Source organism: Thalassophryne amazonica, chromosome 23 (assembly GCF_902500255.1).
Source record: "Thalassophryne amazonica chromosome 23, fThaAma1.1, whole genome shotgun sequence".
NCBI lineage: Eukaryota > Metazoa > Chordata > Actinopteri > Batrachoidiformes > Batrachoididae > Thalassophryne > Thalassophryne amazonica.
Window position 1 is genome coordinate 28,806,543 of NC_047125.1, and position 13,468 is coordinate 28,820,010.

The 13,468-nt window shown below is 39.5% G+C and overlaps 1 protein-coding gene across 2 annotated transcripts in view; it reads right to left on the minus strand.

Annotated features, from left to right (window-relative positions):
• stk26 (serine/threonine protein kinase 26) overlaps positions 1-13,468 on the minus strand; it is a 23,588-nt gene continuing 10,120 nt past the window's right edge. Inside the window, exons 2-12 of one of the 2 annotated variants that reach the window (XM_034164056.1) lie at positions 10,415-10,483; positions 10,057-10,218; positions 7,847-7,903; positions 6,740-6,848; positions 6,462-6,619; positions 3,464-3,649; positions 2,458-2,600; positions 2,241-2,337; positions 1,218-1,280; positions 405-532; positions 1-190 (exon numbers count right to left, since the gene is read on the minus strand). In XM_034164056.1, the coding sequence (XP_034019947.1) occupies positions 175-190; positions 405-532; positions 1,218-1,280; positions 2,241-2,337; positions 2,458-2,600; positions 3,464-3,649; positions 6,462-6,619; positions 6,740-6,848; positions 7,847-7,903; positions 10,057-10,218; positions 10,415-10,483 (1,188 nt within the window). In that variant the 3' untranslated portion in view covers positions 1-174. Of the gene's footprint in view, positions 191-395; positions 533-1,217; positions 1,281-2,240; positions 2,338-2,457; positions 2,601-3,463; positions 3,650-6,461; positions 6,620-6,739; positions 6,849-7,846; positions 7,904-10,056; positions 10,219-10,414; positions 10,484-13,468 lie in introns of both variants that reach the window. The other variant, XM_034164055.1, reaches the window with a different exon arrangement.

Below are 13,468 nucleotides of genomic sequence, written 5' to 3' on the forward strand. Positions count from 1 at the left end.
GTGTGTGTGTGTGTGTGTGTGTGTGTGTGTGTGTGTGTGTGTGTGAGAGAGACATGTTTTTGTACAGCAAGGAGACGTCGCACAGCAAATCTCCTCAGTTTCCGAACATCCAGCAGCGTTACCGTACGAGACCAAGTCTCTTCACATACTCCCACTTTTCCATCCATCCGACCCTCAATTAGACGTAAATCTGAGGGTGAGAGATGAAGGATGAGGTTTGGTGAAGGGGGGGGCATTCCTTAAAGTGCTGAAAATGGAAAACTTAAAAAGAACCTTAATATATAAAAAAAGGTTAAAGAGAACAAAAAAAAGAGTGCAACAAGTGGATGTCTGTAAACTAAGTCAACAAAAGGGATAGGAAACAAAAAGTGTTGCCATGGAGGAACAGAACATACTTTTGGTACCTGGCAATGATGTGTGACACCATTCTGTCTGTGATCCCCGGGCAGACCTCCTCAGCCAATCGGATGTTGCGTTCCAGCTCTTCAATAGCCAATCGCTGCTCAGACTGCTCCTTGTGCTGTTGCTTCAGCTGCGGAAGAAGAGGAGGAGAAAGTCTGCACGGAGAACTTAACGTACTGTGACGGGAACCATCAAGCCTGTTGTTGTTACTCATGTTTCTGCTGCCACAAATGGCTTTTGACAAAATAAAGCATAATTCAAATTTGGATATTATAAAAATCTGTTAGGTTAAAAAAAAAAAAGTCACATCAGTCAAATTTGAAGAAAATTATTCCAGGTCGGGCCAAAACTTTATAAAACAGAATGGTTTACTTATCTAAGATGTAATAAATGCTATTATGGCAGTAATGATCTTGTTACCTCAAGAAAAAAAAACTGGGGGGCATATACACAATAAAAAAAAAAAAAAAAGAGTTCAAGAGTTCATGTAGCCGTCTATCTCGAAAGCAAAAAGCATGGATGTTAACAAAATTTTGTGGCAAGATTTTGGGAACAAATGATTAAATTACAAGGTTTAAAATTTTTAGTTTGAACTCTTTATATAAAGCATTTTTCCCAGTCATTCTATTCTGTGGAACTGATTGCATCTGGAGGCTGAAAGGCCACCAGATGGCAGTATTGGAGGACAGTTGATTACGCTGAGAATAACTTTGACTTTTGTTTTTCTTTTTAATCTTTGTAAGAATGATGCTGGTGGACGTGTGTGCTCACTAAGGTTCCCCGTGTAGTTTGAACGTATTTGTTTGTGTAGTAACCTCAGTGAAGACAGGAGAGATGACTGTAGTCAGACTGGCAGATTTACTCAGCTGATCCTGACCCTGGATGGATAGATTGGGGGGGGGGATGACAAGAAGAAGCAAAGAGGAGAAAATTGGTTTTTAGATCACAAAAAGAGAAAATGTAAATTTTGAGCAGGGAGGAAAAAAGTTCTCAACAGTCAACATAGACAGTAATAATAATCAGCCACTTAAATGTAAAATCTCTGCAGATTTGTTAAATTTCTAAGTTAACTGAAACAGAAGAAAAGTCCAGTGGATTTTCAACAAAATTTCTTGTCTTCTTCAAATCTAGTCATTAAAAAGTTTTGTTTTTCTTTTTTTTTTTTTCCTGGAGCATATCACAGAATTACAGCTAGTTTTAATTTTCATTTTTTTCAGGGGATTCATTGGCATGCATGCTGCTTTTAATGGCACAGGATCACAGTTCACCCATGTTTACTAGCTGTCTGTCTACAGTTTTGGCACATTCATTTGAAGCCTGCTGCCTTATTTTGGCTCTATGACGCCAACACTAGCACATGTAGCATAGCTGTGCCATTCCACCTTCAAACTGCACATTTTTCCAACATGCTATCTGAGGGCTGGAACTCCCCATCATCATCTATGATGCGACCACATAAATTGCGTCGTCATGTCTTCTCGCTGCATTTCTACCCACATGGGGTCAAAATTCTAATATGTTTTCATACAAGCTGAATTTTGATCATATTGGTGATATAAGATTGTGAGTCCATTTTGATACAGACAACTGAATAGTGGTGCTAAAGCAAAAAATAAATAAATAAAACTTACAAAAAAAAAAGAGGGGACCTGCACCTATAAGATGCTGTAAATGAGTTTTATACTCGCTTTAAATCAGTAGTTGTCAAAAAAATGCTCATTACTTTGAAGCATTCTGCAGATTTAATCGCCTAAAAGATTAATCATGAAATAACAGTTAAGAAATCTGTAACTGAAGTAATCCAGTACCATCTGCAGAACCCCCCAGATGGTACTCACCGTTCCATTCAGAACCTTCCTGCCATCTGTCTTCTTCTTACGGACGGTGGTGAAGCTCCACTCTGGACACTCGCTGTTCTCCTTGTTGCTGGACTCACTGCACAAACAACATACACAACTTGCAGCCAAACAAGCTAAAATTTTGCAAAGAAAAAAAAAAGCTTATAACACCCAAACTCTGCTGATAAATTGAAGTTTGACTTAAGATGCATGTTACCTGTCAGAGTCGTCGGAGCTGCTGTCGCTGTGCCCCTCCGCCTTCCACCGCCTGTACCTCTCGATCAGCTCGCAGAGGTAGGACGTCTTCTTACAGTATTTGACGATAAACTTGTGTTTGAGCAGCTCCTTGGCTGTGGGACGCTGCAGGAGGAGCAAGCAGGAGAAACGCATTTTTACTGTGGTCTAGGCACTTCATGCAAGATTCTATGTGCTCTTTCCTAATCCTGTCTATCTTTCAATCTAAAGAAAAGCTGCAGTATCTTCAGCTCCACCTCCTGTCGTGTCTCACGGCAATGTTGAAAATTTTCTCCTTTCAACTCATCTACATTCATCACCTCTGCTCATTGCAACCTCACCTCTCATTCGTGTACTTGTATTTTATACTGTTACTGCTGTTTCATTCCCCTGCTCTCCAGGGTGTACCGCCGCCTCTCGAGACTCACTTAAACCTGACCACTACTCTCACATTCTAGAGTTGTCCACATCTCTCACCATTGCAAATGAGAAAGGGATCAATGCCACCCAGACCCTGAACCCATCAATCTGTCCTCGCATTTCCTGCACCACTCTCACATACTTCGGCCACTCTCAACCTGCTGGTACAGCACAAATACACAACTCTTCTCTCGAGCTTTCTCAAAATCAACACACTTTACAAAGGCGTTAATCTTATTTCATGAAATTTTCGGTAATTTGGATTGTAAAATAAACATCACATAATTAATTGCAGCTCCTTTCACCTTCAAAATGGCGTCGCTGCTTTACTCTCTGCAAATTCTTAGTCCACCCAAAATTGTGACTAAAATTTACTTAACCACTGTAGCCTGTATTACTCAGGTTAAGGTAGGCACACAACTGTGATACAACCTCCACTTGATTCCAAGGAACCTTTAAGGAATCCATGAACTTACAGTTTAGGTCATGGGGTCATCAGCTGTAGTATTTTACCGAGAACCGGGAAAAAATTTGTTGGTTTGTAGCTTATTGTGTGTAAATATTCTTACATGGGTGGGATCCTTGTTGAGGCAGGCTTCTGTGAACTCTTTGAAACTCTTGGAGAAGTCTCCTTTCAGGGTCGGTGGTTCAGATTTGGGGATGTGAAACAGTACTCTCATGGGGTGCATGTCTGAATTTGGAGGTTCGCCCTTCGCAAGCTCGATGGCTGTGATGCCCAATGACCAAATGTCAGCCTGGAGAGAGAAATCATCAAGAAGATTCACTTATACTTGCAAAAGACCCCATGCCAATGTTAGCCATCAACATTTGTAGCAAGAAGGTCTGGACCCAGTAAAGTTTTTTTTTTTTTTTTTTTCCATCCGTAGAATGTTTTTGAGCCATGTCAGCATCCCGGTGCAACCCAAGGATTCTATGGAGAGAACCAAAACAAAAAAACATGGTTGGGCAATTTTTTGCGGCAGCGACACCCAAACCAGCCAGTCTTGCTCACTTGGAAAGCTAGTGTAGTGAGTGGGACAGGCTAATGTTAGCTAGCTCAATCACTTATAGAACACATGAAGTCAACAAACAGCTACCAATTACAAAGTTGTAATCAATCTGTTTTGGGAACACGTTTCAGAACTTTACAGACTATGTGACACCGTTAGACAACATAACAGCTGTTTTCATATTGAACAGCATTTACAAATTTAAAACACCTGATGATCCCAATACTTTACTCAGAAAATGTGCTGGTGAAGCGCTGCTGCACGTTTCCTGTTTGCTCAAGACCGCGCGGTAAACACACAGTTAGCAAGGAGGGATGAGTCGTGTTTTTGTGATAGCCAGGACACCCACTAACCATATGTCAGTGACGTAAGGTATACACTCCGCGCACAGGTTGAATGTCACAGCTTCTCAGTTTGCGCCGACGACCATGTGTCAGTCCATCCAGCAGGGAGCAGACGTGGCGGAGCTGCTCAGGGTCACGTTACAACAGCATGCTCGGTCACTGTTTGACAGTTAACTTTAACAGCTCCATTACGCTTACACAAAGACCAGATGGCGTTCTCGCCTACTGTTCATTTTAACGGAACTCCACTGTTGCCGGTGGGTTTTCTCAGTGGTTGGGTAAAGTGCAAGTACACCGTAGTCATGTGTAGCACCTCTGGGCGACTTATGAGTTGGTTGTGTGTGTATAAATAAATGTAGCTGAACATGACCATTTGAGAGCTGCTTGGGAAAAATCAGCCAGGGTGCACAGAGTCGTTACTCTGCTTAAATCTATCCGGGACCAACAGGCCGAAAATAAGTTACTTCAAATGCAGCGGTATTTTCTAAACTGCAGCAGGTATAGATTTTCCAAGATATCCAAAATGTTAAGAATGACCAATACATGTTTGGGAAAGTCAGAGAAAAAAAGTGTAAAATTTCTATTTTCGTATTTTTTTTGGTGGGGGGGAATTTACTCCTGGATACACCAAACCTTCTCCAGAGGTTTTATATAAATTTATTTGTTCTTGAATAAATATGTGAACAAAACATAAAGAAACAAAACAAGAAAAAAACATAGAACAAGAACTTTTGTTAAATGACAAATTTTTATCTTAAATCACACCGATGGAAACATCATTACACACGTACACTGTGTAAAAGACAAACACACACACACACACACACACACACACACCCAACAAGAGCACATGAACTGTTCAGGATCAAACCACATCGAGTGGAAACACACCCACATGGATTTGCCTTACTGCCAAAACACACACACACAGTGTTGCCAACTCCTCAGTAAGAAAAGTAGCTATTGGCTGTCCTAAAAGTAGGTAAATTACACTATCGCCTAATTTGAATAAAATTTGCATATGTCATAACAGATGCTGTAGGAAAAAAATGAATAACATTGTGGGAGAGACAAAAAAGTGAGTAAAAACACCTTAATAGTATTTAGAACTACAAATAAACTTCATTCTTGGTTTGTTTATTTATTCTGCCATTAAAATTTGCCATCACTTCTCAAAATAAAATAACTTCTCAAGGTGAGGGGTTCTCAAAGTCTGGAGACTAATATAGGCCTACTCTCAATTTATCACACGATGCTCTTCCATCACACGTTCGTTCGTCTGTTCCCACTTTGCATAATGTTAAACATTGCTGACTTTTATATGGCTGGGTGGGTGTGCATGTACAGCACACAGGTATCAGATCATTGCAGCAGCAGTGATTTAGGTGAGAAACAAAATTTTGTTTCAGATCCCGCTCTAAAATAGGGCGGGATCAGCCACAGCAGCATCGCGCATGCGTGATTCATATACCCTTGGAATGCAGAGGAGTGTAGCTCGGTCCACTCTGCTCCCACACTGTGTGCACTGACCGCTCGTGACTTTAGGGCAGTGGGGACCTCACGGCAGCACCCACTGCCACTTGGTGAGAAAAGAGAACGTAGATCAAGACCTGCTTTCACTTCAGAGCCACCAAACACCAGGAAAAGTAGCTAGATTTGTCGCTAGTCCCTTCTGAGAAAATAGGTCACCAAGAGGGTTAGGAAAGTCCCCAGATTTAGAGAGAAAGTCACCAAATTGACAACACTATACACACACACACACACACACACGGGAAAAAAACCCAAAAAGTATAATATGTTTACTCCGGTACTAAACATCACATTAATGACGTCAGCTGAAGTTATTAATGTTTGACCTTTTGTGTTCGAGACACACATGAAGATTGTTTGGGAAACTTTCACAAAGCTGAGAATATTTCTCTTTAGTCCATCAATAACTTGGGACATGTTTAAATCCTGATCCAGGATTTAAAACCCCAAAGCACCATTTCGGTGTCCTGTCCATGCAGCTCCTGATTCATCCGACAGTGACACTGTTCCATCTCTGCTGTGCATAAACACCCATCACTAATCACTTGCATTTACATCCGTACACCACCATGTGGTGCTATCAACATTGCAGCCTGGCGTTTAATGGGGGGGGGGGGAGAGAACCCCAAACAAACATGAACTAGTTCATGGTGTGTTTAATTTTCCATTGTGCTCAGACTGACCTTGGAGTCGTAAGCAGACTGCTGGATGACCTCTGGAGCCATCCAGAACGGCGTTCCCACAAACGTTTCCCTCTTGATCTGCGTGTCCGTCAGTTGACCGGCAACCCCGAAGTCTGCCAGCTTCACTTGACCGTGCTCCGACAGAAGAACATTCGCCGCTACACACAATAAGAATATTTTTTTTTTCCTCCAAAGAAGTATCTTGTGATTATTATGTCATTGATTCTGGATTATTTTAGACCTGAAAGGTTTTTTGTCCAAATTAGACTCCTTTGTACCTTTGATGTCTCTGTGGATCTTCTTCTCAGAGTGCAGGTAGTCCAGACCTTTAAGGATCTCCTTCAGCATGGTGGCAATCTGAGACTCGTCAAACGGTCCTGCTCGCAGCTACACACAAACACGCAGAGTGGCAAGAGGTCCGTGCACAAGTCTAATCAGAAGTGATCGAAATGCAACTGTGGAGGTACCTTTTCTGAGTTTGAATATTTTGGAGGCAAATTTTACATACAGGAATAAAAAATACAAATTCAAAGTCAAAATTTAGAAATTATAATTTGGAATTACGACTAGTAAAATTTACTGAGTTCCAAATCCAAGGTTTTAAGACAAAAAATAATTTTTTAACAAAATTCAACTTTTCAAATCAAACCTTTGAACTTACATATGAAAAATGTTTAACATTTTAAGTCATAATTATGAGATACAAAGTCAAAATTTTGAAGTTTTAATTTGGAATTCCAACACAAGTCAAAATTTCTATCTTCCAAATCACTGGATTTAAGATATTACAAAAAAAGTCTAAATTTCAACTTTACAAGACAAAGGTTTGACTACAAGCCTTAATTATGTCAAACATTTGAACTTCCAAGTCAACATTTCAAGACAAATTTTAAGTCATAATTATGAAATACAAGCTCAAAATTTAGAAGTTATAAATTAGAATCATGAGAAGTCAAAATTTCTCTCTTCCAGTTTTAAGACAAATATCATAAATTTCAACTTTCCAAGTGAAAACTTGTACTATAAGCAATCATTCCATAAAAACGTTGAACTGCCCAGTCAATACATTGAGACACCAAAGTGACATGTTTGAGACTTTAAGTTGTAATTATGAGATACAGTCAAAAGATAAAATTATGAGACAAGAAAACATATTTAACAAAATCATCTAAAATTTTAGCAAATCATGAACTTTTATGGACAGACTGGCGTCCTGTCCTGGGTGTACCCCGCCTCGCGCTCTATGGCTGCTGGGATAGGCTCCAGCCCTCCGTGACCCTTAAATGGACTAAGCGGTAGAAAATGAATAAACTTTTATGAAGCAGATTAACAGAAACTATTCAATAAGATTATTTTACTAAACAATATATATTTAAATCACTCACCAAGTCGAGCGCTGAACCCCCACCAAGGTACTCCATGATAATCCATAATTTACTACCCTGAGAGACAGAAAGAGGAAAAAACTGTCTTTGAAAACAGAGTTAGCTTCTTGATACTTAAGTCATATTAAAACTCAGCAGTATTCGTTCTAAACTAAACGATTAAGAACTGGAACGCACCAACAATAAACACCCTCACATTACAAATTATGTGTTGTTAAATGTATAATCCTGATCATTATCAATAGTGATCAGTGTTTAAAATTGTTTACTGCAGGTTTGTGAGACGTGTTAGTGTAGCTTTTTGTACATTTTATTATTTTATGTGTGTGTGTATATATGTATGTAATCCTCCCTTCTATTATATCAAATGAACAGACTGTTTTTTTTAATCAAAGGAAGGCATTCCTTTTTTAACATACATACCATTTTCAATATACTGTATTCCACATTACACCATAGTAATCTCGCTGAAGTAGTAATTTCATTGAATGCTGGAAAAAAAGCATTTGCTAAAGTGGAATGGGAATATCTTTTCGCAGTCCTGAAGAAATTTGGTTTTTCCCATAGATCTCTTGTATACTTCCCCCCCACCCCTAGCTTCAGTCTGTACTAATAATGCAAACTCCAACTATTTTACTCTGTCAAGTGATATACATCATGGTTCTCCCCTTTACTTTAGCAATACAGCCACTACCAATAAGCCTCAGAACCTCTTCTTTGTTCCAGGGTGTGACTCGTGGGAGTACAGAACATAGAGTTGCTCTGTATGCTAAATGTAGCTGCACAACATCTCAGACAAACTGATCTTCCCCTCCATCTGACTCATTCTGATTTTAAGTACTTGGGAGTGAATGTAACTGGTTCATCTCAGGCTCTGTGGGCTGCAAATTTTACTTCTTTATTGTCCAATATAAGGTCACCTTTTCAAAGATGACCATTTACCATTGTTTTTAGCTTGGATTAATATAGTGAAAATGAATGTTTTACCCAAGTTTTTATACCTTTTTCAGTGTAGTCCTCTGTTCTTACCAAAACCTTTAAAAAAAAAAAAAAATCTCGCTCAAATGGTTTCCTCATTTATATGGGAAGGTAAAACTCCAAGATTATGTAAATCACTATTACAAAAATGTCGGCTCAGTGGAGGTCCGCCTTTACTTAACTTAATGTTTTATTACTGGGCAGCTAACATTCAAAAATACATTTACTGGCTAAAAGATCTTGATACAATTCTGTGTCAGTTAGCAGGTCAGTTGTTTGTCTACCTCTCTCCCTGCCTTATTATTTTCATCCCTCCCTGTGTTGCTGTCTCCATACACAGATGATCCTGTTGTGCTTCGCTGTCTTAAAATATGGTATCAATTTCAACTTCACTTCAAATGTGTTTCTGTTTCTGCTCTTGGTCCATTATGTGTGAATCACCTCCTTCCTCCCTCCTTCTTAGACACTGCATTTCATCCATGGGTTAAGAAGGGAATTAAATGTTTCTCTGAACTTTTTAAGGATAATACCTTGTTTAATTTTATTTATGTATTCCTTATATGGCTTGCCTTCATCTCATTTATTTCTTTTTTTTTTTTTTCAAATTAGACATTGTGCTATTTTTCCAGAGTTCCCCACTCAGCCCCCTAAACATCCTTGGAAGGACCTCTTTGAACTTATACCCCATAAGAAAGCTCTTACATCGCGGATATGTAATCTTATTCTTTCAATGGACAGTCATCCGGTTAATAAAATTATCGGTAATTTGGAACAAGAGTTGGGGCTGAACTTCAGGGAAGGTTTCGGGGATAAGGCTGTAGACCGAATTCATACATAATCATCTTCTGTAAGACTAATTCAATTTAAAGTAGTACACAGGTTGCATTTATCAAAGTGCAATTTTGGATAATTTGGGCTATCCGGTTTATACAATGACAGTTTAAGTGAGTTTTATTGTACTTCTGTGTAGCAAAAGACAGTGTGCAGTATTTGTTATAATTACAGATTAAGAACAGACAGGTGAGCTCATGGTGGACTACCGATAATTTCAGGCTCCATCATGTTTACCCAAAAATAAAGAACAAAAAGAAGCGTGACAGATATCATTATCATTTTTTTTAACTTTTAGTTCTGGAAGTGCAGCATTTACTTTGTCTTTCGTGTCATTAAGAGATCTGTCAAAATGTGACATGAATTATAAGGATAGGACAGCGGGAGAAGCACTGCGTTACCTTCAGGTAGGAGCCGTAGTATTTGGTGATGTAGGGACTGTCACACTGACTGAGCACCGTGATCTCCTGCTGGATGTCCTCAATCTCATCCTCTGCCTCCTCCAGGTCGATGGTCTTAATGGCAACGACACTCTGAGTGCGGTTATCAATGCCTTTGAACACCTGGAGGAGAAACAAAAAGATGAGTCAAAAGGGGAGATAGATGAGGAACAGAAATAGCAGTTGTGAAAAGACAACATAAAAGGAGATAAAAATAGGAGATGAGCAGATGACAATCAATGAAAGAAAAAGCAAGACACTAAAAGAATAACTAACAACTGCAACCAATGTACAGCAATAAAATAAAATAATTCAATACCTCTCCAAAGGAACCTTTTCCAATCCGATCCAACTTGGTGAACAGCTCCTCAGGATCAATCTGAGAACTCTGAGAGGAGAGAAAACAACTTATTAATATTCAAACAACATGAAAATAATAAAATAAAAAGTAGCTTTTGTCAACATCATGCATCCATACGTACTGCACCGATATGAAACCTGTTAAGCAACAGAAAGTAAAACTCGAACAGCTCATTTGAATGCGCTCAGCGGCTGTTATGGCAACCGTTGTTACCGCTTAGATGATCAATACTACAGTTCAAATGTGGTCGTTTGCCACTGAATGAGCAAGGAGGTGAAGCGGTAGAGCAAACGGGAGGACGCCAACTGCAACGGAGAGCTGCTTGGAAACATCAACCGAGGTGGGCGGTCGCGCGGCCATTACGATAAACTTTGTAATAACAGTAGATAAGAAAGTACACACAAGGTTCACCTCCCCCCAGAGTTCATTGCTCATGGCGATGTTTGGCTGTTGACATAATACGCCAATTATGTAGACGTCACCCAACTCCATTAGGGACACTGATTAAAAGGACCCACCACCGCTAACGCCATGCTATCAATTGCTCATACGTGAAAATGAGGAAGAACAATTTCTAAATCTGCTGTGTTGTGACTGAAATAAACAATCTAGCTCCACTGTAAAATGAACTATGCATTACTTTTTGACCAGTCCACAAAATCAAAAACTGAAGTAAAAAGTGTTTTTATTTTGTCCATGATGTGTCCAACCAACAGGATGTGTATTTTCTCACTGACAGGGTTGCGTCAGTGTCAGATGAAGCCACAGAGATTCTAAAATGCCATAAAACAGAAGGAAACAAGCATGACAGTTAAAGATAACAGGAACTGAGCACACAGCTGCAACACACACACACACACACACACACACGGTTATCTGCGAGCATTTTCCACTAGCGTGCACTCGCTTCCTAAACTTTACCACACGGCTGAAGCTGTAAAACTGAAACCCAGCAACTTTATGGGACGACTCGTCACTGCATGAGAGACTATAAACTCGTAGTAACGTCGTTACTGTGACGTCACATTTGGCACTTCAAAGCTGTTAATATCGACTTTAAAGTGACTTCTGCAGTAGAAAAATGAACAAAACAAGCACTACATCCTCAAATTTCAGAACTTAAAAAGTTCAAATTATGAGTTAAACAAGATCCATCAACTGTGGGTTGGTATCATTCATGCATCACGCACACACAACTGTTACGTAAAGTGCAGACAGTGTGTGACACACATCACGTTTGTATTTCATTACATGATTTATTGGAATAAGCACGGCCGCCGCAGCGTATGATATTCCTGTGATGTTGGCTGAATTTCCTCTGTGAACTAAAAAAAGCCGTTCAGAGCCCGCAGAGCCACCACACCCTGTCAGCAAACACAGTGGTTACAGTGTAATGACACTTTACAGCTCCGCCACGGTCAAAAAAAAAAAAAAAAAAAAAAGAAAAGGTCGAGCTCACAGCAACTTCAAGTACAAAAGATACACTTGACATAGAAGCACGAGAAAAACACTCCATTCACAATATAATGAAGAAAAGAATCATAACAATATCAACTACAAACCACTTAAACAACATTTTATCTTGCTTAAAAGTGCAAAAGGTGACAGCAGCATTTCTCTCATTCAGATTTTTTTTTTTAAATCAACTCTAAATGAGCCTCAGCCAATTTTCTGAGTAAAAATAGAGCAGGAAATGATTCAACAAGTTTCAATAACACACACGCACACAATAAAAGGCAAAGTCATGTAAATTTTGACGTTTAACAGCACAAATATACATAGATGAGCCATAACTATTAAAAAAAAAAAAAAAAAAACCTTTTACCTTACATAGATGAGCCATAACTATTAAAAAATAATTAAAAAAAAACCTTTTACCTATCGCTCACAAATATTTTTGAATTAATATGACTTTTTGATCACAGCTGTAGCTGTAGTGGGGATATTATGGTAAAAAGGAGAACACACACACAGGAGCATGTACAATATGTGTGCATGGTGATAAATGTGTCATCTTGTTTGTCTCCATCAGATCAATCGGAAAAAAAACAAAAAACTTTCTTTAGCCTATGTAATGTCGCATAGACAAGGCTGCCACCTGCTGGCTGCAATGCTACCTTTCAAGATAGCGACTACGGGGAGACACATAATGCCCGCTAAAATCACCAAATTACGGGACAAGCTATAAACACAGCAGGAACGTAAAAACAAAATTGAGAAGATGACTGTGATGCTATGTGAAAAAGAAGAGGAGGACAAAAACAAACTCAGACAGTGGAAATAGAGAAAAAACTAGAAGGGTGAAAATGAGAGTCAGGACTTTGACTGTTGACAGTATAACTGGTAAAGGGAGAGAGCTGGCTAATATGATGGAGAGGACAAAAGTAGACATATTGTGTGTACAAGCGACCAAGTGGAAGGGAAGTAAGAGCAGGAGCAGAGGCGGTTGGTTCAAGTTGTTGTATCGTGGTGTGGATACAAAAAGAAAAGGTGTTGGGACATTTTAAAGGAAGAGTATGTTAAGAGTGTGTTGGACAGTTCAGGTGGGACAGTTTGGAGACAGTCAGATAGGTGAGAATGAGCTGGTTTGGACATGTGCAGAGGAGGGATCCAGGCTATATAGGGAGAATGATGCTGAGGATGGAGCCACCAGGCAGGAGAAGAAGACTGAGGACAAAGAGGAGGTTTATGGATGTGCTGAGGGGGGACATGCAGGTGGTTGGTGTGAGAGAAAGAGACAGAGGACAGGGTGTGAAGGAAACGATTGATCTGCTGTGGCGCCCCCTAACGGGAGCAGCCGAAACAGGAAGAATACAAGACATATCATGTGATTTACATTAGAAAAGTTAACATCAGCTCACCTTTTACTGTTTTATATAATTTTTTTGCAGTTTTTTTGTAGCAAAGCCCAACTGCTAACAAACCTGCTGTCAGCCTGAATCAAAACGAGCCAAATTATTTTAAGGGGTAGATTCCACTCAAAGCTCGACTTAAAGGTAAAAGTGTGTGTGT